Genomic DNA, 27,592 nt, shown 5'->3' with positions numbered 1-27,592 from the left:
AAGTTTGAGATTCAAAGTGGCTAATTCAAAACTCTCTAGACATTGTTACCTTTTAACAAATTTAAGATTGGCAGTTTAGACATTGTTACCTTTGGTTTATAAATGATCTAACCTTAGTTCTTAGTTCTTCCTTTACAGTAAATATATAATATGACTTTTATTATAAAGAAATGTATACATTATTCTTCGTAATTTTCCTAATTTTATTTCATACTATTAGTTCGGGCCTCTGCAAATGTAACTCTCTGGTTCTGCCCTTTCTCAACACGCGGCAACAAAAATGTAAAGCCTGAATTCTCACGAATGAGTGGCGGTGGTTCTATGTTAGAGATGTCAATCTGCTCAATTGACTTTGATATGTCGTCGATTGAAAATGGTATGCTGCACGATGAATAACAGAAAGCGGTCACTAATCAACATATCATAGTATTTCCATGAAATACAGAAAATAAATGCAGAATAGTCCATTGTTTTAAAACTTGACCAACTCTTCCAGGACCGGACGAAATGCCCGATGTGAATCGGGCACCTCAATCACTTGATATAAAAAAAAAAAGAAAAACAAAATCCAATTGGCCAACTTTCCCACAATCTCAACTTGGGTCAACCGATGTTTGTTTGAATCATGGTTTTAAAACTCGTTTTGACGTCTTGTCTCGGACGAGATTTAAAAATATGCCTTAGAATTAGAACAAACCATGTCTTTGAGACGACTTGTCAACTTGTCTTGTTGGTGGACGGTACCAAAACAGCTCGGACAAGTCGTCTCGGTCTCGGATGAGAATTAAAACCATGGTACGAATATAAAACGAGTTTGGTGATTATAAAATTTAAAATCTAGATTATAACCAAAAAAATATATATTTTTGAAATATATTCTACAAGTGATTGAGGTTTGGAAGAGTTTGATAAAGTTATACATTAGAGGAAACTGATCCCATCTGAAATAAAAGGCAATCATGAATAGAACACAAAACCAGATAATTGATTTAAGTCTTTGTCTAACCTTGAATCGTCGTCTAACAGGAAAGAACTGCTAACAGCATTGTTTGAATCTTCAGTCATCAACACCCTTAAGTTGGAAATAACCTAAACAGAGACATCACATACCATGGTTAGGTACATAAAAATGCTCGCTCCTGACGGCTCAAAATATTATCATAACCCATTATTTAAAGTGATATTCCAAGACAAGATTGAGATTTGAGAATTTGGATTGAAAATAAATTACATCTGAGGACAAAGAAGTGGTTTCATACGAGGCATCCCAGTACATTGTACTAATTCGGTACAGCTGCTGTACACTGAGCACCTGTTGATGGAAAGTTGAAGCTGGTTGAGACCCAAACAAAGATGGTTAGGGAGAAGTAAAAATTATCTTGGCACTCTTAAAAAGGGCTACTCACTGGACAAAGGTCATGAATTATTTCATCGAGTGTCTTCTTTGGCTTATGATCTATGACCTGAAACAAGAATAAAAAATATATATATCAATGAGGAATTTTCCCATTTTCCAACTTATTTATCAATCTAAAATGGTAGGTTTTCCATTATTTTCAACAATGCTTTTTTTTTTTTCTCTTCTGAATTAAATATCTCTTCTTTCTTCTGTTCTGGACCACTTTGCACTACTTAAGGTCATAGTATTAAATTTTGACATATTTCCATGAAATATTTCCATTTCCACAAGTCCTGACACGAAATTTAACCGCCAGTTTCTTTTTTGTATATATTTCGGTGGAAATCAATATTCATTGCACGAAATATTTCGATGAATGGTGAATTTTGACCGAAATTATCAGATTTTAGGTATAAAAGTGCAATATTTCGGTGGAAATATTTCGATGAATATTAAATTTTGACCGAAATATTCTTTTTTTTTTTAAACTTATAATTGCTTTTAGAAAGAACTTGTAAATTGCACATAGTATTTACTAATAAGAATTGCATATAACATTCATCCGGTAGTTTAAATGAATTATGATTAGTTAGTAATCAATATCATTTTATTTTAATGTAAATGTATTCTTAGAATATTAATACATTTATATAAGCAAGCATACAATCAGCCATGTTTCAAATAGTTGGACACATTAGCAATTTATTCATATTCATACTTATTCAAAAATAAAAGATATATAATAACACATGAATGTAATACTTAATAGTTCCTTCATTTTAATGTCTTACACCGAAATAGAAATTTAATACCTTGCTTACGGTAATGCATATAAAAAACATTATGGAAGGTAAAGGAAATGAACAGAAAAGAAGTACCAGGAACCCAATAGCTTGTCTGATGTGCTTGAGCTCCTCCCAAGCTGACCCGACATACTGCATATTGTATATATATGTTTAAAAAAAATAAATGAAAGATAAGGAAATACGATATTGAAATACTATAGCTTGCCCGTGCCTGTGGCACTAGCATCCTCTTTGCGGTTCAAAGGGGTAAAAAAGGGAAGACAGTAAAGTTAGAGGGGTATTATTGAAAAAGGGGGAGACGAGGAAAAAAAATAAAGTTGAAGGGGGGGAGAGGAAAGGCAATAAAGTGGGATTGTGTGGACCCCACTCATTTGTCTCAATCTTTACACCCCCAGAAAACTGTAGCATAGTGAGGTCCATCATTGTAACTTATTATAAAGACTAGAGTTTGCCCGTGCCGATCCTCTTTGGGGTTAAACAGGTAAAAGGGGAAATATGGTAAAGTTAGAGGGGTAATATTGAAAAAGGGGGTAAAAGAGGAAAGATAGTAAAATTGGAGGGATATTATTGAAGGGGGAGAGGCAAAAAGACAATAAAGTTGAAGGGAGTGAAGAGGAATGGGAATAAAATGGGTAGAGTATGGACTCCACTGTTTTATTATATAAATGGTTACCTCATCAGTTGCCTTATAACACCAATACTCCAGTTCAGCCAACCCTGCCTTGACAAATTCACCATTAGCATACGAGCAGCACTCTCGTCTTAATAGAAGGCTGAAGCCAGAAAGAGGACATGACCATAAGAAACAATTTTTGTACACTGTACAATTTCTCCAAAACATCCAAACACAAACAAATGCCATTTGTTGCCGTACCTGTTGAATAATTGCACATTGATGAAAAAAAATATTTGTGTGAACACCATGCGGACTAGAAATGGTGGCACCTAAGAATAGCAAGGTACGCAAAATATTATATGAGAATAAAAACTAACAAAATATAATAAAATATAACAAGTAAAAAAAAATTTGAGACTTTAATTATAATTCAGCTAATTAAAGCCAAACTCACCCCAGACACCTACTATAGATAGATTGAGACCATCAGAGTAAAACTATGGCTCCAGCTCATGCTTTTAACATTTGAAAATGAACAAGACAAAACATAAAGAAGAAACAACAAAAACAGTAGTCCACTAACTTGATTGAATTTGAGAGTATTCAAGAAATTTCCTAGGCTGGTAACAATCTCTCGCCAGTGAGCAATCAAATCTTGCTGGGCTGCACTATTTGATATTGAAGGGGCTGGTCCCTTAACTAAGCTTGCTCTGGTTTTTCTTGGTGCCTACACAATCCAAGCCACAAAAGCACAGTGAGAAGGAAGATTATGTTAACAACAAAGATAATATGAAACCATTAGAGTTGTAAACAAAAAGTCACTCATAAGTTAGGGGTTTAATACCTGAATACAGAACCCAAGCAATGGAGAAATTTCTTTCTTAAAATTATCTATGATCATTCCATATATCTTTTCTACATATGCTGTAAGTTGTTGTTTGAAAAGTAAAGCAGGGTATTTGGCTTCGACTTGGTGCATGGTATCTACTCCACCGATCAACCCGTAATTGACAAAAGAAAGATCAACACCTTGTGGACTTCCCCGAAAACTCTACAAGGAAAAAATTCATAAAGTGGATCGGAAGAATGGTGGGTTTCCTTAGAAGTATGAAAACAACATAAACAAAAGAAATTCATGCTTACTTGGGTCATCCTCCCAAATAATGTAACTGATGATGATCGACGGTATTGTGGAGCCACGACAGCTGCACCACTCCCTTTTAGTGTGCGCTGGAGTAGCAACAACAGCATAGCGGTATTGGACAACCAATAGGCCAAGACCATATTGTTTTCCTGGGTCTTCAAAAATTAAAAAAAAAAACATTTAAGTTCAAAAAAAACCTACGATTTGTTTTTTTGTTTTTAAAAAGAAGGAAAATAAATAAATAAACCTCAATAGCATGCCCGATTGTCTGAATAATCCGGTCAAAAATATTGGTCCGCTCTAATTCAAAAGATCCCCACTGGAGAAGGCATTTGTATGTGATACAGGCAGCAATGGGTCTGCTCCTTGAGAAGCCTAGGTGCTGTGCAATACACCTAATGAGCAAGTCTTGATTCTCCTGCTGTTTCTCATGGAGTGATTTTTGTGGTTTCTCTTCAACTTCAGAAAGGTCCTTTGGGGTTGATGAAGCAGTTTGTGGATCCTAAAACATTTTCGTAAATGATCAAAATTCGACAATGTCAGAAGCACAATTTGATAGTTAGTCTACATATATACTATAATGTTGAGTACTTTTACTTACTACAGTTAGTTTTGCACTGCTTTCGGTACTCCTCTGTCAAATATCAGACAACATAAATATTAGCTACAAAAATTTTCGGGTTAAAACTCTTAATGCACAATTCAACCAAAAGATGCTTTGTTAGGAGTACCAGAATGTTTGATTTAGAGCGTCCAGAGAGGAACCTCTTCTTTGGTGCCATGGACAGAGCTTGCTGACGGAGAACTTGATTCTCTGACTCTAAATTGGTAAGCTTCTCTTCGAGCCTAATTTCAATTTCAAAAGTATGAGTATTCCATTAAATGTAAAGAAGACATTGAGAAGAGTGATTGGCAAAGCTAAATTCAATGTTGCAAGTTGATGACATCAATTTGTAGTTTGTACATAGCCGCAATAAAAAACTTAAAACTTGTTCCTATTTCTTGCACTTCCTTGGGATATGCACCCAAGAAATACACCAACTGCTAATCAGGCGACATGAATTAGGACAACCTGTCAGCTGGCATCAGGCAAACTAATCAGCTCCGATGGGGAAGTAGAAGACTAGGAATACAGAAGAGTTGGCAGTCTAATGTGCCTTCACGGAATATATAGTAAAATATCGTCATTTCATTGCACAATACAACACTGTCGGCAAGTTTTTAGTAGAGAGTTGGATCTGAAGCATATCTCAAGTTGATTTACATTATTTTCAAGAGGACTCTTTGCAACTCAATCATCAGTTTGATAAGCAAATTTCACCAAATCAGTCCTCCAACTAATAGTATATCCTTGAGGATTAAAAGAAACCTTACGATCCAAGAATGTGTGTCAAGGAACCTACCATACACAGTGGTTCTGGATCCAATACTGAAATAGGAGGTCTAGGAACAGAAACAACAAATATCTCAATTGCGTGTTGGGTATTGGATACCCCTTTGTTTATAAAAATGTAATATATAACAATAAAAAGGCTTTCTCTGAAGAAACTTGACATCCTTAATAATTCATTGCCAAAATGAATAATTCTCAATCTTTTCATAAATTCATTTCCTACTGTTATAGAAAATTTGTGTTCCTCATGTAAAATTGATAGCAAGTCTGTTTATCATATTTTGATCCATTGTAATTTTGTTTTGGTCCAATTTTATTCGCCTTTTGAGCTGTTTGATTTGCTATTCTCGTGTCCCTCTCTCTGCCAAAGTTTGCAATCCATAGCTTTTAGATACTGTAAGAAAATTCTATGGAGTGTACATTCATTTGTGCTTTATTTGAGGCATCTAGAAAGAGAAGAGCAAACACATATTTGATGGAAAGGAACTTTCAAATAGTAAAGTCATAATCAGTATTTTAGGGCTCATTTTGTTTTGGAGCAAGTTGTTCAAAGAATTTAGGAACTTCCTTTTTGAGAATTTCTTTTCAATAGGGAGACCGTGTTAGGACAAGATGTAGCAATGCCTTAATTTTTATTTTATTTTATTTTTCTCTTCCTTTTGCGGTTTCTGATTTGTTGAGGCATCTAGAAAGAGAAGAGCAAACATATGTTTAATGGAAAGGAATTTAGGATTCATTTTATTTTGGACCAAGTTGTTCAAAGAATTTAGGAGCTTATTTTTTGAGGATTTTATTTTTAGGCGAGAGATTGTCAGGATAAGATGCGGTAACGCTTCGTATTTTGTTGGTTTTTTTTCTCTTCATTTTGCTAGATCTAGGTAGGACTCCTTAGGTTTGTTGGTTATATTCGCTTCCATAGTTTATTGAAATTTTACACTAATCGGAAGAAAAAAAAAACTAGTATGAGTTGGAATTTAAATATCTAGAAAAAAGTATAGTTTTCTACTAAGACCAAAGTCTACTAAAAAAATCCTAAACTAACTTAAATTAGAGTAAAACTATTTTATTCATCCATGAACAAAATAGATGAATCAATACAAAGAATCCAATAATCGATCCACACCATGTTTGTAGTTTGGTGTAACTCACTCGGTTAATTGAGTAAGTGTCCTAATGGTAACAAAATTGAGATGTTTAAAGCTTTTTAGTAAGAAAATGTTTCATTAATATAGTGATGAGATTGTGCTAAACAACCCTTAGCTCTCCAACCATGGTTTCCTTCCAATACAGTTTCTCAATGCCATGTTGAATGATGTATGGACAAACCTAGAATCTAAAGGAGAACAAGACAAATAAGTAATAGAAAATAGATTGTCCATTCGGTAGAACTAAGATTTAATTCAAATGGCGAAGACTTACCGAAGATAGAAGACAAAGAGAAGGATACAAAGTTGATGAAGGAGAATTAGACGACGATGTTGCTTTATGCGGACCTTCCACTGGTACTTGTGTAGGGGGGGGGGGGGGGGGGTTACAATAACGGACTAACAAGGACCATGTAGCATTACATGGAGAATTCGAGAATACAAGAACAAACAATAAAAATGTAATAATTGAAACACTTGGCATATTAAAACTATTTTAGTTATTTGTTATGAATAAATATGAAGTTGTTTAGACAATAATTCTCCTAAAAGAGTCCATTAATTTAAAAACTTTTTGTCCTACTTCATATCCAAGAAAAACAGACGTAGTAGATGGTTCAATAAATTTTAAATATTTTGTTGTGACAGTGAATAGGTAAAGTGCATGCAAATGGACAAATCACAAAGTAGTTAACTTATTTAACTTGAAGTAAGGGAACATGCTTCCATAAATAAGTAAATGAATTCTAAGCCCAGTTGGTCTGACACATTGCAAAGCAACTTTGAGGTCGTGGGTTCAATTCCAACTTAGCCAGCAAAAAAAAAAAACAGGAAAAAAAGAAAGTGAATGAATTCGATTTATTAAATAATAGTTGTGTTGCCCTAAAAGAAACTAGGTAACTTACTCAGCTAAGGCAATACATATGGTTTCCACCACGTGATGATTTTCATAAATGATTCCATTTTGAAAGCATGTATTGGGCAAAAGCAAAAGATTGTGAAGACTCTTTGTTTGAGCTCAATGAATTATACTTAGTCATGGATCTAGAACAATGGGCTTTAAGCTTCTTGCTAAATTGAATAGGCACCACTCCCACTAGGTAACACAACCTGAGATTTTGAGGGCATACACTACGACCATGCATGATGGTACAATCATCTAAAGCACAAACTAGAAGAACCATCCCCTCTAAAATCAAAAGACAAGAGAATGGAAGGAAAAAAGATAACTAAGAATCAAGTCAAAAGGAGTACAAATTAAGAGGACTCAAGGACATGGTAAATAAGAATAGTTATTAACCAAGAAGTTAAATGAACTACATAAATGATCAAGTTTACTATTATCAAAATTTTCCATTAACTATTATAATGAAGCATAGATAATAACCTAGATTGTGGGTGACCTAGCTTATGATGCCAAAGCTACTACATTTTATTTAGCTAAAATCTAAACTAGAAGGAACTTCAAACTAGTAATATAACAAACTGGAGCAAAATCCATAAATAAAAATCGTCGAATGCCCCCTCCAGATCACTTTCCCAGGTATCAGGTCCTACACAACGCAATATTCACAAGAAAATAACAGAATATAGTTAACAAGTTTCCCTACTAAAATAAGACCAATAACAATTGTAGCACATAATTAAATTCATTTATTGCCATGGAAAAATATGAAGAATTCAACAAAGAAAGTATTGACTTCCGTACTATTATTAGTGAGAAATTCTTGATGATTGTGCTAGGATCTCATTTGAATTCTCTTATGCATACCAACCAACTACTTTATATATATTAATGGGATGAGATGCATCAAAAGCCAAAATATTGAGTGAAAATGACATAATGACGACTAAACTAACTTGAACCCTTGAATGGCAAAAGATCCTGAACTTTCTGGCGGAGAACATTAGGAGTAAGGGAAGGAATGACGGCAGGAGTTGGAGTTGGAGCTAGAAAGTGGGACCAAGGATGGTGGAAGTAGTATCAATCGGGTCATCTATATCAATGAGCCCTAAAGTTGCACTCAAGTTTGATGTGGTACACAAAATCATTTTTAGCTTTGAAACTTGGTCTAAGAAGCACTGAATCATCTTGAGACACACTTGATCATATATCTTATTAACCAGATGACTTGGTGGGAATTCTATTAACTTAATCTCAATTTAGGTAATTGTAATCACTAGCAAATATTTAATAAAAATAAAGCAAGGAGGTTGGGTTGACTAATTTGCTACATCCTATCACTACTCCCTACACGTCATATTGGAATCGAGAATCACATGAAACAATTGAGATAAGGCATGGATGTTGATTTTTATCCTTCATACAAGGTTTTTAATTCTTCTATCTATTTCTGATCTTAATTCCAATTCATGAGGTATAGTTCCAAACTTCCAACAGAGAAAAAAATGATTGAGGAAAAAAATGAGTTGAGTAAAACATGACTAGGGAACTTGTGATTCTGTAAAGAAGGAAGAGAATAGGGGGTACGAACTATAAATTAAAGACTTAGATCAATGTGATCTTGCTAATTGATGCTAAACTTGTGGTCTTGCATCAATTGGACGTTAAGAAAAATAATTCCCAAGGGGAGTTGCACAAAGAGGTTTACGTGGCTACGACTCTTTGTTCAAGGGAGATTACCTCAAGGGAAGATAACAAGCTTGCAAATTAAAGATGGCCTTTAATTTGAAGTGATATCCTAGGGCATGGTTTGTGAGGTTCAATGAGGAATTTCTAATGGTAGCTAAAATATTCTCATGAATCAAAGACCCAGTAAACCAAATGACAAAATTACATACATATTCTACCTTTCCATAGCAATGAATGTGGGGTCACCAAGTAATCATAGGTAGCATGGCTAGAGAGAGAGATGCATCCTTAGTTCCGAAAAGATCTAAGAAGCTACTCTGTTTTAAGCGGGAGCATCATACTATTTTATGACTAAAAGCAGGATTTCGAAGTGGGAGCGGCTCACTAGGTAGAAGATTCCTGCTACCACAGGTGCATCTGCTATGGGTTTGCACCCCCAACAAATGAAAAAATCCTAAAAGGGATGGGACAAAATGTTCAACTAGGGGGCACCCGCAAATATGTTGCCCATTCAAGTAAAAATCTCAGGAGATAGGCTTTTTCACCAAGCAACATTAAATAAATGTTGTGCAGCAAGACAGAAATTCAACCAGCTTCATCCCCTAGCATAAGGGAGATTATTGATGATATAAACTTATTTTGGTTATGAATGGTTATGTGAAAACTTGGACACTGTACATTTGATGTATAGACATTTTTATTTAAAAATTTCCCTTTCTTTTCCTTAGATTGATTGATGTACTAATATATCTTAAGTATTTTATATTTGAACTTATAAGATGTAATCACAGATTAACTCACATATCGTTGTGAGGAAACTCACCTGATTTTTTTTTTTTAATTTTAAATTTTTGATGATCTTTTCAGAGCCAATACTTTTGTGTCCAATCCTTACTTCTGTGCAGACTAAGGTCATGCATATGAACATATGATTAAACCCATATTGTGAATTCTTGTCTGGAAAGCATTATGTAAGGTTGGGAATGTTTGCTATGACAAATCAACAGACCATTCATAATAGATCCAGTATTCTGGACAGTAATACAAATATTTTACTCAGGAAGAGGTTCCAAGGACGTCATGGCCATGCATTGGCTTATCCAACCTACTTTAGGGCCAATAATGCTTAGACTTTGTTAAGAAAGTTAAAGAAACCATATCTAACAACATCAAGGATAAAGTCTGGTTTACCTGAAAAGTAATGATATTAGCTCAGAACATTCTTAAAGGGCACTACCTGTTCAAAGACTCCTGAAGTTGACGAACTTTTCCGTCTGGTTCTTGTAACTTCTGACATTTTTCTTCATTAGAGTCTTGGGCTTTGGCAAATTTCATTTCAAAATCATCAGCTCTTTGCTTTTCCGATTGGAACAAGTCCTGTGGTGCATAAAGAAGGGTCAATTTAACAAAAATAAGATGACAAAACTGTGCTAGAAAGATCGTTTATAGAGATAAGTCAGATAACACATCCCAACATATATAAAAAAGTGAAGAGAAAAAAATCTGCAGGTGCCAGCTAGCTTAGTAGGTAAAGTCTATGGGCATTGATACTATAGAGCTGGGTTCAATTCCCTCCAGCACCAAGTTACTGATCTCATTAGAAACAGGCTTAACCGACCTTTGTAAAAAAAAAACAAAGTGAAATTTCCATTCATGCTTTGCTTGCTTGTACATGCCTTGTCAGAAGCAATATAATTGATTGATATTATGTTCAACTATGCCTTATAAGCATTCATCTAAAATCTAACTACTATCAAGTCAATCAAATCAAAAGATTCTGGACATATTCACTCTAGGAGTTAGAATATCAATTTCCCAAGTGGCACTTGGTCAACTATGCTGTCCAAATGCACCAATTAAAAGGAAATTTCCAACTGAACAATCTCTTTTCTCATTATAGGGCTACATCTAAACAGGCCTTCAGAACTTATTTTATGTACAGGTAACATCATACATACTTTAGGTTATGTGTTAATTCTTGAATGCTGTAATGACTTTTGAGTTTTTAAAAGGCAATATGTAAAGACCATTTCTTCAGTTGGTGAAATATGGAGTACTCCAATTCCCAGGAAATGGATATCTCAAAGGTGAGAAAAATGCAGGTATGATTAATAGGATTGAACAGAATTACCTTCAACCTTTCCACTTCTGCCATTAGAGAATTAACCGTTTCAGTATCTTGGACAAGAACTTGGATTTCTTTGATTACAGGAGGTGCTTCTTCAATAGCCTTACGTGCAGCTTCCTGTTCCTTGATGAGCAATGCATTAGTTTCATCAACTTTGTTTTGCATAGATTGCAAGGAATTCTGCAATTGTCCTTTTGCCTCCTCCAAGTCAGTCTGCATGTCATTTATTTAAAACCTCCATGAGAGGCCAACAGTCAAAAATATGAAATACAAACACTCCTCACTCAATAGGCCCAGAATAATGAGGAATTGAAGGAGGGGTGAAGCAAATAGTTATCCTTTGTATGATAAGTAGGATTGAAAAAAATTACCTTCAAACTTTCCACTTCTGCTGTTAGAGAACTAATCAGTTCAGTATCTTGGACCAGAACTTCTTTGATTACAGGAGGTGCTTTTTCAATAGCCTTACGTGCAGCTTCCCGTTCCTTGACAAGCAATGCATTGGTTTCATCAACATTGTTTTGCATAGATTGCAAAGAATTCTGCAATTGTCCTTTTGCCTCCTCCAAGTCAGTCTGCATGTCATTTACTTAGAACCTCCATAAGAGGCCAATAGTCAAAAATATGAAATACAAACTCTCCTTACTCAATAGGGCCAAAATAATGAAGAATTGAAGAAGGGGTGAAGCAAATGGTTATCCACTGTATGACTAATAGGATTGAACAGAATTACCTTCAATCTTTCCACTTCTGCTGTAAGGGAATTAATCATTTCAGTATCTTGGACAAGAACTTGGGTTTCTTTGATTACAGGAGGTGCTTCTTCAATAGCCTTGCGTGCAGCTTCCCGTTCCTTGATAAGCAATGCATTTGTTTCATCAACTTTTTTTTGCATAGATTGCAAAGAATTCTGCGATTGTCTTTTTGCCTCCTCCAAGTCAGTCTGCAAGTCATTTATTTAAAACCTCCATAAGAGACCAATAGTAAAAAATATGAAATACAAACTCTCCTCACTCTATATGGCAAGAATAATAAGAATTGAAGGAGGGGTGAAGCAAATGGTTATCCATTGTATGAATCAACTGCCAATCTACCATTGGTTATCCATTGTATGATAAATAGGATTGAACAGAATTACTGTCATGACCTAGCTGGTGCGCCATTCACTGGACATGGAAAGGGTTGCAGAGACTGTGTGAGGTTGAAGTGGAGCCACCATAGTTGTGGGGTGGAATAGTAAGGAGAAGTGTGATTAGTCACACATCGGGCAGGAGAACATTCAAAGCCTGGGCTACAAGGATAAACCAAATCCTACACGATATGACACATTTAAAAGTTGTGTGGGCTTCAACTGAAAGCAAACAATATCGTATTGCTTGGGCTTGGGGCATTAAAAATGGTATCAAAGCCGAGGATGACTCTTCCTGTTTGATGGGGAGGTTGTCATGACCTCGCCGGTGTGCCACTGGTTGTATGTGGAAAGGACCACGGAGATCGCGTGAGATCGAAGTGGAGCCACCACAGTTGCAGGGTGGAATAACAGGGAGGAGTGTGATTAATCTCACATTGGACAAGATAACGTTTAAAATCTGGGCTATAAGGATAAACCAGACACTACATGATACGACGCATTTTTAAGTTATGGGGGCTTCGGGCCAAAGTGAACAATATTGTATTGTAGTGGGCCTAGGGCATTACAATTACCTTTAACCTTTCCACTTCTGCTGTTAGAGAATCAATCGTTTCAGTATCTTGGACAAGAACTTGGGTTTCTTTGATTACAGGAGGTGCTTCTTCAATAGCCTTACGTGCAGCTTCGCGTTCCATGACAAGCAATGCATTTGTTTCATCAACTTTTTTTTGCATAGATTGCAAAGAATTCTGCGATTGTCTTTTTGCCTCCTCCAAGTCAGTCTGCATGTCATTTATTTAAAACCTCCATAAGAGACCAATAGTAAAAAATATGAAATACAAATTCTCCTCACTCTATATAGCAAGAATAATAAGAATTGAAAGAGGGGTGAAGCAAATGATTATCCATTGTATGAATCAACTGCCAATCTACCATTGGTTAACCATTGTATGATAAATAGGATTGAAAAGAATTACTGTCATGACCTAGCTGGTGCACCATTCACTGGACATGGAAAGGGTTGCAGAGACCATGTGAGGTTGAAGTGGAGCCGCCACAGTTGTGAGGTGGAATAGTAGGGAGGAGTGTGATTAGTCACACATCAGGCAGGAGAACATTCAAAGCCTAGGCTACAAGGATAAACCAAATCCTACACGATACGACACGTTTAAAAGTTGTACAGGCTTCAATCGAAAGCGAACAATATCGTATTGTGTGGGCTTGGGGGCATTAAAAATGGTATCAGAGCCGAGGACGACTCTTCCTGTTTGGTGGGGAGGTTGTCACGACCTCGCCAGTGTGCCACTGGCTGGATGTGGAAAGGACCACGGAGACCGCGTGAGATCGAAGTGGAGCCACCACAGTTGCAGGGTTGAATAACAGGGAGGAGTGTGATTAATCTCACATCGGATAAGATAACGTTCAAAATCTGGGCTATAAGGATAAACCAGACACTACATGATACGACGCATTTTTAAGTTGTGGGGGCTTCGGCCCAAAGTGAACAATATTGTATTGTAGTGGGCCTGGGGTGTTACAATTACCTTTAACCTTTCCACTTCTGCTGTTAGAGAATCAATCGTTTCAGTATCTTGGACAAGAACTTGGATTTCTTTGATTACGGGAGGTGCTTCTTCAATAGCCTTACGTGCAGCTTCGCGTTCCATGACAAGCAATGCATTTGTTTCATCAACTTTGATTTGCATGGATAGCAAAGAATTCTGCAATTGTCCCTTTGCATCCTCCAAGTCAATCTGCATGTCATTTATTTAAAACCTCCATAAGAGGCTAATAGTAAAAAATATGAAATACAAACTCTCCTCACTCAATAGGGCCAGAATAACGAAGAATTGAAGGAGGGGTGAAGCAAATGATTATCCAATGCATGAATCAACTGCCAATCTACCCTTGGCACTATAGCACAGGAATCGTGCTGGTGGATGGAAGGCCTGGGTCTGCATTTCTTGCAAACTAGGAATATATCAATTATTAATAATATCTTGCACAAGAAAAAAATGGCTATATGCAGAACATTAATATTACCCTTAAACGTTTTTCCAACTGCAAACGCGATGTGAGCTCTTCCACCATTTTTTCAAGCTTATCCTTTGCTTCTTTAAGTGCGCCTGTTTCTCGTGCAGCCTGCTCAATATTGTAAATGTACATTACACAGTCAACGTTGGCAGCAAGATATGAGGATATAAATGTGGATGCAAAACTGAAAAACATATGGTTACTATTTGAAGCTTGAGTGAAACTTTTGGTTGACAAATGGATTCGCCAAGACAAGAGACATGTGTACTTCTTAACCAGTGAAGAGAACCTATTAAATATGCAATGTTTGTTGCAAATTAAGTATGGTAGACCATCTTGAAATCATGACTGAAAGAACATTCCATCTATCTTACAAGAAGAAGATTTCAACATGAGGTATGCAGATTAGGTGCATTTCAAACACAACATATTTGTTGCAAACTGTTAGAATATAGAGTCTATTTAGAAGTTATTTATGTAGTTATGTGCAGAAAGGGAGATATAGTCATTTTACTACTTTTAAGATTATAAAATATTTATTGGCTATTTATGGATGAATTAGCTTCAAGAGGAGATTCTTGGCTGTTTTTGCAGATGACACCTTATTAGTTGATGAGACAAAAAAAAAAATGATAAAATGTAAAACTGGAACTATGGAGGAATACTTTGGAATCTAGGGGTTCTATGCAACTTTGTTAACAGATCCACGGACATGAGGCGAAAATTAAGATTGATGGACAGGTGAAGCCCAAAGTAGGGATGTCAATGGATCATATTAGACCCGGATTCAATCCAATAATGTTGGGTCTAGAGTGACGTTTTGGGATCCAATTATTACCAAACCAAGAAGGTTACAATCCAATAATATATTGCATCAGTTCTTGATCAACCAAGCTTTAATCTGATAATGACCCAAGATAGTATATGTGTAAGTATGTACATACATATTGCACAACACCAACCATAGGTAAGACGGTTGGTGCGTAAACACCCAAATAGGTGGTCATGGGTTCAAACCCATGACTGGCAGGTCTCCTAAGTGGAGTTGAAATCACATAATTCTGAAGGAGCTAGTTCGGTCAGGCACAATGGGTAGCAGATTAACCACCATACCTATCCATATATAGTGTAAACGTTATTATATATACACACACAATTCGGACCCATTCCGACCATTATTGGTTGGTTTAGTGTGGTTTTATTATTGGATTGGGTTGGGTTTTGGGATCTGATAAATCTTACAGGAATGGGCAGGATCCACTGTTATCAGATTAGTTCATGAATCATGATCCATCCTAATCCGATCTGAATCCAATCCATTGACAACCATACCCCCAAAGTGTTCCTTTTCTTTACTTTGTTGGATTATACTAAAAGAGGGAAAATTTGAGGATGATGTTGCTTATAAAATTTGAGTTGGGTAATTGGAATGACACATGCTTCTAAAGCATTATGCCATTGACGCATCATTTAGAAGAAAGAGAATTTTATATGGAAACCATAAGATTTACTATGCTTAATGGTACTGAATATTGGCAATCAAGAAAATATAGAATGATTTTGGCCAAGACAAGAAGAAAATCATCAAAAATATGAAAGTTAAAATGAGTGCATGCGAGAAACCTATGAGTAGCTCCAAATCCCAATAAGAGTAAAACTAAAGACAAGTCCACTAGATAATTTTTCATGTACGACGAAGACCATTGACGGCACCCATGACAAGATGCATTCAAGCCAATGTTGAAAGCTCTAATAGCACAAGAGAAGGCCACAAAAGATGAAGAAGGCCCTGAGGAAAGATTTGAAGAACATGATGTAATGAAAGATATGACCCTAGATAGTGTTGACTACATGATGAACTTTGAGCAGGCAAGCCCAAATGGCTGGTGGTATAAAGCTTTATTGTTTGATAAAGATGCTAAAGATACATACATATTTTTTATGAACAAAAGAAATACTATCAAAAGGAGAAAGGAGGTCGAAAAGACATACCTTGTAAAAAGTGAAAAGGGAAAGGAAAACAAAACAGAACTACTTTATAACACAAAAGTTTTATAAGATGACAGTAAGGATGGCTATACATTATGGAGCTGAATGTTGAGCAAACTAAGGGAAAGACACTGAGATGGGTAAAGCCATGTGTTACATAACAGCCCCAGCTAGAAAGAACATACAGACTTGAAGTAACAAAAGATATGTCTTTAAACAGAATTGAATGGAGGAACAAGATTCTTCAGCCATCTCCAAATTTTTGGGACAAGGCTTCGATGATGACAGTGTTGAATATTTTTCTGTATACACACACATCGATATGAGAACTTTTTTTTTTTTTTTTGACAAGTAAATATCAACATTTTAAGGCTGCGCACAACTCTTGTCCGGTTTGTGCCCAGCAATAGCTTATGTATTATGCCAAACTTGCATAACAATAAACCAGAAAAAATTACCATTATATATGCAAGATTGTTTCATGAGCAAATTTTCAGCACCATGTGTCACACATGGGGAGCTGAATTAGCCCTCTAGTTGAGCTAGCAACTGATATTTATATTCCCTCGCCAATTTCATGCTTGTCATTTCGTATACCGTATAGGTATAAAGTAACTGGTTTTTCAAAAATTGATGGCATCACAGTATTCTAATAAATGAATTAAATACCGTAACTTCGCTAGAACACTAATACTGATACTGACCATTTTGAGCTTCCTAAGCTCTCTCCTGCCAATTCTTCCCTTCCATCTACATTGAGAAACAATGGATGCCCTCCTGAGCTTCTTGTAGTATGAAGATTCCCTATGACAACGCCACTTGGCCTGCAATTTTGTTTAGGAAGAAAACAAACCTTTGAATACATAGTAAAAAAATGATTTTTTTGAAGTTATATATGGTAGCCCCGAGTTAATTACTTGAATAATGATTGCTGCTTTATTTTGCTTCCTGAATTTAAATTCATTACGAGCAGCCATTGCCCTTAAACCCATCTGCAAGACAAGCACAGACAACCGGAGCCGAGTATAATCCTTTCTGGCTAGGTATCTACGCAAATTCTTTTGAATTTTCACAGCAGCCGCTGACCTCCTCATTTGTTCGTACAGATTGCAGGCCAGCCTTCCTACGAACCATTTCAGAAAAAAAGTAAAAAATTTAAAACTAAATGAGAAAAATAGAGGCAAGCAGATAACAAATTCCCTGCAGTGCTTTCTCAGTTGCTACTAGAAAAATAACAGGATAGGCATAGGGCTATGTAAAAGATCATAAACATGTCCTAATAAGTGTGTCAGCCTACAAAATTTAAAGAGCAGACCAAAATAATAATAATTTCTTAAATAGCAGTACATGTAATCCATACTTTAAAAGTTTTGGATGGGCTACCTCTACATAAGGCCTGCACTTGAATAGTTGCTTTCCGTAATGTGATAAAATGTTTTCTAGCAATATATGTTCGTATTTTCCGCTGAATACATTTGGCTGCATTGCTGAGCACCTCTGCTCTCTGTGCATCTAACTCTGCCATCTGACCAGCCCTTAAGAAAACCTTTGATTTGCCAATCTGCAAACCATTTGGTGATCCTTTCAATAAGTGAAAGCATTTACATTCACAAAATGTAACTAGATTTATGAGAATTCATCAAAAAGAAAGAAAGAAAAAATTCTCCTTGCTATGTAATGAGAAGCACACTATCAATGTTGCAAATTGATACAAAATGTCAAATACACAGCCCACAAACCAATTCACCAACACGTCCGTAAAGATTATTTCATATTTTGAAACATATCATCATCGATGCCGTTATCTATGCCTTATCTAACTACTGTCATTCGACTCTCCTGGAGACATCTTCAGTCATGGCATGTGACTTCATATATTTTCTAAAATACTTAGTTCAGGTCATGTGTATAATATAGAAAGAAGATACTTATATAAGCTGATATACATTAAAATCATGTGCACAATACCCAAAAATAGGTAAAAGAAAATATATGAGTAAACTAAGGTTATTTGCAAAAGCTTGTCAGCATGCATAGAAAACAGAAGTACAATAGGGTACCCAAATGGCAACTTCTGAGAAAATGGAGTGTCTTGGTTACATGTGCACCAGTTTGTATTAGTAGCAAAGCATATTCAAATTAGATTAGACATTATCATAGAGGAGTGAAGCCTAATTTAACATATAGTTTGACAGAGTTAGAAACTTATGATTGTTATTCTAAGTGTATACAAGCGATAAATGCAGTCCTAGCATTACCTGAAACCCTGCAAGCCCCTTCTTCTCCAAAATCTTTTTGCATGCAACCTTTTCATCATTTCTGTGCAGAAATGCGAGAAAGTCAAGAAAAAGAACAAGAACATTCACATCTAACGAAGTACATTTAGGCATTTAGCAAACACAAACAGGAAATACCAAACTAATTCCTAACAAAGTACAACAATCTTTTATTTGTTTTGCTAGTAAAGCAAAGAGAGGGTTCTTACATCATTTGCAGAACCTCTGGAGCTAGAATACCAAAACGTAGAAGGAATTCGTGAAATGTCCGGCGAGTAGGATATCCAGCACAACTGATTCTAATTGCCTCTAGAACACCCTGCAAGGAAATTACAGGCAAAACACCAATTAAAATGGTTACCTGGTTATATATAGGTTAAAGGCATTGTACGATTTCAATTTGTACTCACACCGCAGCGCAATTGATGCATGATGTTGACATTCTCAAAAATGGCAGGTTTTAGAAGATTGTTTGGTTTCACACATCTAATGTAGTGAGGTTCTGTTGAATTTAAAGTTTCCATCAACTGCTGTAGTTGTATCTGCATCAATTAGATCATAATAAAGTCCACCCCAGTAGAATGAGCAAATAACATATCAATGGGACATGACAAGTTACATGTTTTAAGATCTTTCATTGGTTGTAGCCTACTTTAAGATAAAACCCATTATCACATTCAAAAAGATACCTTAAAACGAGAACCAATAGAAGAAAACTTCGAAGATTTTGTTGTCTCCTCAGGAGGTGGAGGGAACAGGCCTGCTACAAAAGAACATTTGGAAGCATTCAACATGTCTTGATGTTCAAGAACAACATAGTCCTTGTTTTTGTCTAGAAATAGACTAGATTGATATAAGACCTGAAAAGGAGAATCAAAATATTCAAGTGCAAAGAAAACTCGCATTATGGAACACTTAGTACTAGGAATTGAACTCACCTCTCCTGCATAATGTGCAATGGTAAAGTCTGTAACAGACAATTTTGGCTTGATAAAGCGCTTGTGAACTTTGAATGTCTGATAAAGCTTCTGACACAATGTTTCAGGTGTTGACTTTGGAAACATGCTGGAAGCAAAAAAAGAAGATATATGAATGACAGCGGGAAAATCGCATCAGCATTAAAAAGAAGCTTAGTTCCAGCATTTTCCCAAATAATTTTGATGGGAATTAAATCTTTTCTAAAATATAACTCCTGATGCAGCTAGATCATTCCCAGTAAAAGGAGAGAACTAAATACTAGGAAACGGTAAGAAACATTGTCATACCAAGCTTCATCGAGGAGAGCAATGATTCCACCAGGTTTCTGCAAAAGGAACAATGTAAGTTAAGATCTGTGCAAGAAGCAGTATCTACCTTTAGATTAGGGATCCTAAAATGCTACATAGAAAAAAATCATTCAGAACTTCATATCTTAATAACTAATATATAAACTAACAACAAGCCAAAATTCATTAAAACAAAACCAGGGCAATAAGTTTTTCATCATTGTAAAGATTACATTGAGCTAGAATTGATGGCTTGCCGCAATATAGAGATTATCACACCATAGTTGCAAGCTTTATTAGTAGATTTAGAACTCAGGGAATCAACTAAGAATAAACTCACGCGTTCTTATTAGAAGTAAACCTAATTGGTGCATGACTCAGAAAACTAATATATTTCATGCAGATTTCAATAGAAAAATATATCAACTCAGAGAACTATACAAATTATGAGATCACTAACAAAATAGATTGACTTAATCAGATAAATTTAATCCAAAGCAACTTAGCCGTTTCTCTGGTATATGCATTTTGTCATTTATTTAACATTAAAATTGACTAGCACTGTAAACAAGCACGCACGCTCGCACGCGCACGCGCACACACACACCCACACACACACACATATATATATTTTGCTTGGTAGGGTTAGTGGTTAACAGTAGCATATTAGTATAAGAAGGGGTTCAAGGGGTTTGAACCTAAGACCATGGGAAAAACCACTACAATTTAATAATACAACTGAATAATATTTTAAGCCATTCCACTCTATAATTCACTAGAAATAGACTAAAATGATTCATTATTTCCAAATTAAGGGCTAAAAAGTGAAGGACAAAGGGCAAAAAAACCTTTTCAATAAGATCCAGGACATCTTGGTTATCAACAAATTCTATATAGCTCCAGTCAATTTGCTCCTTCGTGTATTCTTCCTGCTCCATCTTGAACACGTGCTGAGTGACATCATGTACAATTTTAGAATGAGATAAAGATCAAGCTAATGTTGAATTTACCAAACACGATCCAATACCTTACCTGGTTGAAATGTTGTTGAAGTTTCTCGTTTGTAAAATTAATACAAAACTGTTCAAAACTGTGTAACATCAAATATACAAACTTAGTCAAAGTGAGCTAGATGTGATAAATTCCATGTTAGATATTAGTTTGCCTTTTTTATCAATGGTTACCTGTTAGTCTTAAAGCTCTCAAAACCATATATGTCAAGGACCCCAATCAGAGACTTTGAGTTAGGATCTTGTCCAATTGAGGAATTAATTTTGTCCACCAACCTGTAATAATAGAAATTATGAACCCTTAACATCATGTGGAAGCTCATTCTATTCTGTGCTACTCATGGAGTTAGAAAGTAATGGAAAAAACCTCATAACATTTCTCCCATACTAATGGTGCCTTACCAGTCAAATAAGCAAGAATATATTGTTTTTGCCAAACCATCCCTGCTAACTGTTGCACCAAGAGGATCAAGACTTCTCTTAATAACCTCCTCTGGGGTTATCATCACACGTTTACATAATGCGTCTTCCAAGGCCTGAGGATCACACCTGAAATAATGATAAAATCAACATTTACTGGAGACCATGTAGGCAACAAAATAAATTTGTGAGGTAACGTTGGGGCTCCAGTCGTACATGAGAAGTTCTGCTGTCATTTGGAGATGGAACTTGGATTTGTCATCTTTTAGAACTGATGAATCGATTTCTTCCCCCTTGGCAAAATCGATATTACCAAGATGAAGAATTGCAGCAACAACTCTAAAAATTGCATCCTGAGAGTAGAAAGTACTTAAGTGAGGGAAATAATTCTTCCCAGTTATATAAAGAAGTTAAACACATGTAGTTTACATGCTTCAAGATCATAGCCGAGGCTATACCTGCTCTTTCTCACTTATCCCGACGATATCCATAGCTCTACGAGTGGCGAGATAATCTTGAGCATCACTTACACCAACCAGCTCATAGCAATTTGATTGATTAAGATAATGAAATGATTTGGGGTTTCCCAACTTATACTTCTCAATTTCCTGGCAAGATTTAAACATAATTGACTGTAAAAAAATCTTAATTAAGTCCTGTAGTCAAGGGACATGTACGAAGAAAATGAAACATATAGTTAATAGCTATTATTCCAACAGGACACTTACTTCTGGTGGCGCCGCACAAAGAAGGTAAAAACAATGGTAGTTGCGTTCAGGGTCAGAAATTTGGCAAACACGAGATCTTTCAAGAAGATATGTTCTGATGGCTGCCCCTGATATCCTTCCATATTTATCAAATTGGATCTCAACAAATTTACCAAAACGGCTGCAACAGACACATTTATGAGCATCAATTACAGATCACGTAAATTTCAGGAATTGACTCTTTCAAGAAAAATGAAGTCTAGGTGTTTATGTAGTAATTATCCCTCTTTTTCAGAAAGAAGGATTTCATATTAATAAGAAGATGGGAAGCAAAGGGAAAGATTCTGATGTACAAAACCTTCCAATTCACACCATCAGCAAATAGGTTGGCTGTCTAATTGGCAATACTAAGAGTATAACCACGTACAGTGTCAAGACATAATAAAATAAAAAATATGATCATCAGAAATTCAAGAAACCCACAAAATGAAAATAGGAGAAATATCTGTGTTAGATAGATAAAAAGTGGGAAATGAGTGTGAGACAGTCCACGAGTCATCTCTAAAATCAAATTTCAATGATACACTGAGGTAAATGTGGAGAAACATAACATCTGATCTCGTGGTACACCTAGAAGTCTGAACAGTATCTCACCTGGAATTGTTATTTCTAACAGTTTTAGCATTGCCGAATGCTTCAAGAACTGGGTTTGACTGCAATAACATCAGTTAGCACTAAATATCAATTTCATGAGAGGTTACAAACTGAAGGAATAACCACTCGATAAGAACAAGGAATCAAATTGAGAATCATCTTTAATTTGAACCGGGGCTAGATAATCCATCTTACTTCTAGAACTTGTTGTTCGACAGTTCGTCCTTCAGTTGCAACACGACCACCCATATAGGCAAGATAACGCATGAGCATTTTAGTAGTCTCAGTTTTACCAGCTCCACTTTCACCACTAACAAGAATGGAGTTACTTTTCCCCTCATTGATCATTGCCCTGTTTTCATTGAAACCATTTCCACGAATTACGTGCATTCATCCTTCAAGAAAGCAATATGTACCCTGTAAAATGAAGGTGCCACACCTCAGTGGGTGTTAAAGTCCATGTGCAATAGTACCACAGACCTGGGATCAAACCCCGCCTCCATACTTAAACCTACGGTTTAAAATATCAGAATGTATCGGTCGATACATATCGGTATCAACCAAGACATGTATGAAATATTGACTCCGAAACATTTAACTGTTTTGGGAATGTATCAGGTATTATCGGATACCGTATCAGTTTTTCCATTAATCGAAACGATATTTTAAACCATGCTTAAACCTATATACATGAAAATATGAGATCACCTGTATGCAACATCCGCAAGTGCAAAAACATGGGGGCTTAGCTCCCCAAATGGTGCTCCCTTGTATTGTTCCATCACGTGAGCATCATATAGATGAGGCAATCTTTGGAATGGGTTAATGGCAATAAGAATTTTTCCAGTATAAGTCTGCCATTGTATCAAAGATAAAGGAATATCTATTATTGTACAGCCCATAGCTTCAGACATCAACTGACTAAGAAAATAGAGGAAGAAAAGCTCACATAGATTTCTTTGTGTTCATATCTAGTTGCCAGATTCTGCAGAACTCCAGGCTCATGCAAATAGGATAGCTTTGTCATGTCATCAACTCCGCCAGCAGGAGCTTCCATATCCTTTGGATATATTTTTGATAAATTTGAAACAACCTGAACAGTATCAAAATTGAAAAGATGTCATGATACTGTGATGCCAAGGGATTAATATACAACCATAATATTTAAGGTTGAAAATTTCAAGCGGAACATTATTCCTATAGTCTCTGTAAGTGTAACTAATACCCAGGAGTGACATTACATGCAATTTTTTATTATTATTTATTATTATTATTTATTATTTATTATTATTATTATTATTATTATTTTGGTTGGGTGGGGGAGTGAGTTGTCTGTGTATTTAAAAAGTAACCCCATGAGAAGATATAAACTTAACATCATAAGCACCATACCAACCGTTTTCCCATTAGTAGTCCGGATTTCAGCATCATCGCCATTAATCTTAGACACTTCTCCATCAATCCAAGCTAATTCTGCATCTTCAACCCATACATGAGAACCCACAATAATGTTCACTGAAGTTCCCTGCAGCGATTTAGATTTCATGCAAATATCAGAGAAGAAGGCTGATAGGAGACAGACAGAGTTAATATGGATGTGAAAATAATTGTAGATGTGCATACACAAAGATACATATACTTTTCAATCAGAATATTTGATGATAGATATGATGTTCCGATGTTTGCACCTTTTATCACCTATTGATGCATTCTCATTCATGAAACTCATGTGTCTTGTCTTATTTAATGTACATATTAGTATGTACTGACATTTCATTGACGTTTTGGTCTTGTTGTGTTGCAAGTTCTATTGATTTTTGAATATTTATCAGTCTAGGGACCTAAGAACTTTGTGGAGTCCTACATCAAGATTAAGCATTCTCTTGGAATAAGGCTTCACCACTATGGCCGTTGCCAAAGAACAATCTGACTGAAAACAAATAGAGAATAGCTGGCCAGACAAATTTGCTCCAAACTATTTGCCTGAAACGCATTAAAAAAGGTGAAGAAATTCTGCAACTTCATTTAAGAAAATCAAAGATCGTACATTGTTGACGACGACGAATAACTAATTTCCAATATAGAAGTAAATATAGTATTAAAATTCAACATTTTTTCATAAAATATACCAAAATATTTCCATTTCCACAAGGCTCAAAATGAAATTTAACCAACAGTTTCTTTTTGTATATATTATGGTGGAAATCAGATCACAATTCATTTCACAAAATATTTTGATCAACAATGAATTTTGACCAAAATAATCAAATTTCAGGAGTAAAATTGCAAGAATTTGTGGAAATATTTTTATGGACGGTAAAATTCGACTAAAATAATATTTTTTTCTTGAAGTTACATAAATATATATATAATCTTATTTGATATATTTTAAGTGTTTACACGTCTATATAAGCTCATGTATACAATTGTCCATGTTTTAATTAGTTGGATATTTTAAAATTATAATCATACATATGCAAAAAATAAAAAAAGTATATATAGTAATGCATGTTAAAATGCAATATTTAACATTTTTAAGTTTAAGCAAGTGTCTTACACATTAAGGTTTGCATAGTTTGAATGACATTATTATTCTCATCTCCATGTAGAATATAATTGTTTTGGCTATTGGGCTCTCAAATACCTGCTCCAATGGCTAGCGGAATGTTATGATCTTCCTTGTCACACTCCATCTGGTTGTTTATTGTAGTTTAATGACTTATTAGTGAGTTTTCATATCTGTTTTGTCAGTTCCTAGCGTTTCTTATTGTTCTTTTATCTCAATGTATATCATTTCAATGAAAAATGTATTAGTTTCCAAACTAACCAAAATAGACACCAAAACCAAAATTTGAAACCTTGGAAGTTAAAAAAAGTAAATCCAAGGATATGTTCATTTGGTTGGTTGTTTGCCCAATCAGTGAAATCTAGAGTATGCTTGAGTTAATGCAAATACTAAGTAGGAATTTTGTCAGACAACTAACATTTATTCCTGCATACTATTAGTACAAGAGAAATTAGCTCAATTGTGATGCAATGACACATTGAAATCAATATTTTGAGCTCGTCATTAAATGTTTTGGCTTAGTAATTCTTCTTTGCATTCATGGCAGAGTTGGAATCCTTACTTCGGGCCATTCCAGATTTCCCGATTTAAGTTTACACCTGGTTACTCGGTTTCGTTTATGGTCCCTTGATTTTTTTTTTTTTTTTCTTTCAACACTCCTATCAATGAAACAATAGCCCTCCCAGTTCCAGCTTCATCCGGCATTGATTACCGATCGTCGCGTTTGAACAAACAAATAGATTAAAAGGACACCATGTTGGACAAGCCACGTCAATTTGTTTTGGAGCCAACTACAAGTCGAATGATATGATTTTTTTTTTCTTTCTTGCTCTAAGCCCCTAACTAAAATCCAATAACAACAACAGCATTCATGTAATGTGAAATTTCTTCACAATTTTATTCCAAGATTAACACTATTTTGTATTTCAGAAATTTGGTCCTTCATAGCTTCATTTGCAATTTTAGTGCCACTACATATTTTATCCAGATTTCTAAATTATACAATATTGTTTAGATAAACAAAATTAATTTATTCCTTGGGTCTATCTTTTACTTCTTCTTTTTTGTTATTATAAGACAATGATGTGTTCATTCAAAGTGTTCTTGAAGGAATCTCCTACTCAGGGTAGCAGACCTGCTTCCCCTTCTTGCTCTTACCAACAACTTCTGTCCATGATTCAACTGACACCCATATAGAATAATTATATTTTACAACATTTTTTGTACTTAGATCCTGATACTGTAATTTTATAAAGAGAGACATTAAATTAAATGTTTAGTTTGTATAATAAAGTAAGAGAATGTGCCATATATTTGCGTTTCATGCTAACAATTCCTATTTATCGCCGCTTCCCGAACTTACAGAAAAAAAAGTATTTTTTGTTTTATTATAACATTGAGTTGTACCTACCAAACAAAGTAAATAGGGGAGACGAAAAGAAGAATCATGAGAAGTCACACCAGTGTAGAGAAAGAACAGATTCATCCAAACAAATTCAAAACATGGAGAGATTGATTCAAATTGTAGAGAAACATATTAAAAATTTAAGCATCCACAGCATGGTAAGCTCGAAGAGATCAAATTACAACAGGAAGCAATAGCAAACCTATGAGCAAAGTGCACATACCATTGTAAACTGCAGATTGCAAAGTTCAGCTACATAATATTTCTTTGTTGCATTATAAACAAGGCCTTTTTGAAGATCCAACCATTCGAATTTCTCCCAAAATCAAACAATATGTAGCTAAAGCTCCCACATTTGACACTTGGGATAAAAATTGACGCTTTTAGATCACGGATCTAGCTTTTTCCATGAATCGAACTAACGACAACTACGTTGATCGAGAAACACTTCACAAAATGCCATATTTCGTCAATTCTTCTCAATATTTCTGTTAAAATGCCTAAAAACCAACTCCATTAAACAGTTCATACAAAATCTGGATCCAAATCTACAGTTTCTTCGATAATTTACCAAAACTGCATCAAGATAAGTCGATTTACATGACAAAGAACATCTTTTACGTCCAGATTTAGGGAATCCATCGAGAATATTATTATAATTGAAAGAAGATACAGACACTTCAGGCAGAGAAATTTTCTGTTGATTTGATTGTCGTTATTTTTTCTTCTCTTTTGGATCTGGTCTTCGTGTCGCTCAGTCTGTGGAGGTGACATCCTTCGAAATGCCTTGAAATTCGCTCTCTCTCACTCTTTCTCTCGTGTGTTTCGTCCAATTTGGCGAATATTAGTGGTTGCTAACTAAGTCTTCTCGCTTTCCCTCTCGAGTCTCGAGTCTCGAGTCTCGAGTCTC

At 35.4% G+C, this 27,592-nt stretch overlaps 1 protein-coding gene across 4 annotated transcripts; it reads right to left on the bottom strand.

Annotated features, from left to right (window-relative positions):
• Positions 1-27,592, bottom strand: LOC147383073 (myosin-9-like). 4 transcript variants are annotated; one of them, XM_086428655.1, is made up of 42 exons: positions 26,906-27,591; positions 24,108-24,236; positions 23,661-23,804; positions 23,420-23,565; positions 22,907-23,063; positions 22,712-22,770; positions 22,079-22,238; positions 21,809-21,958; positions 21,567-21,703; positions 21,333-21,479; positions 21,105-21,206; positions 20,953-21,010; positions 20,769-20,870; positions 19,921-19,958; positions 19,594-19,720; positions 19,345-19,515; positions 19,066-19,197; positions 18,865-18,974; positions 18,638-18,698; positions 17,763-17,940; positions 17,297-17,502; positions 17,084-17,203; positions 14,400-14,498; positions 13,901-14,110; positions 12,929-13,138; positions 11,958-12,167; positions 11,596-11,799; positions 11,228-11,437; positions 10,334-10,473; positions 4,697-4,811; positions 4,567-4,599; positions 4,213-4,467; positions 3,965-4,120; positions 3,666-3,872; positions 3,405-3,548; positions 3,080-3,150; positions 2,879-2,978; positions 2,278-2,334; positions 1,407-1,463; positions 1,232-1,312; positions 1,007-1,089; positions 3-381 (listed from the first exon to the last, which is right to left on the bottom strand). In XM_086428655.1, exons 1-42 carry the CDS (start codon positions 26,906-26,908, stop codon positions 204-206), a joined length of 5,457 nt encoding a protein of 1,818 aa, XP_086284781.1. In that variant the 5' UTR covers positions 26,909-27,591; the 3' UTR covers positions 3-203. The 4 variants fall into 4 exon arrangements, 3 of the variants coding, with proteins under 3 accessions (XP_086284780.1, XP_086284782.1, XP_086284781.1); XM_086428654.1 differs by lacking the exon at positions 3,080-3,150 and having other exon boundaries at positions 1-381; positions 2,879-3,079; positions 26,906-27,592; XR_015173690.1 differs by lacking the exons at positions 3-381; positions 1,007-1,089; positions 1,232-1,312 and having other exon boundaries at positions 1,444-1,463; positions 2,879-2,922; positions 26,906-27,592.

Source organism: Akebia trifoliata, chromosome 16 (genome assembly GCF_017979445.1).
Source record: "Akebia trifoliata isolate Shusen 1 chromosome 16, ASM1797944v1, whole genome shotgun sequence".
Lineage (NCBI taxonomy): Eukaryota > Viridiplantae > Streptophyta > Magnoliopsida > Ranunculales > Lardizabalaceae > Akebia > Akebia trifoliata.
The sequence above is the reverse complement of the archived record's forward strand: the minus strand, read 5'-3'. Positions and strand labels throughout refer to the sequence as shown.

What these genes read in the sequence shown, in the direction of transcription:
- LOC147383073 (XM_086428654.1), bottom strand. An exon ending in GAGAGCTTTAAGACTAACAG is followed by an intron (nt 21,011 to 21,104) that starts GTAACCATTGAT and finishes GATGTTACACAG; the next exon opens with TTTTGAACAGTTTTGTATTA. An exon ending in TATTTGGGAGGATGACCCAA is followed by an intron (nt 3,873 to 3,964) that starts GTAAGCATGAAT and finishes TTTTCCTTGTAG; the next exon opens with AGTTTTCGGGGAAGTCCACA.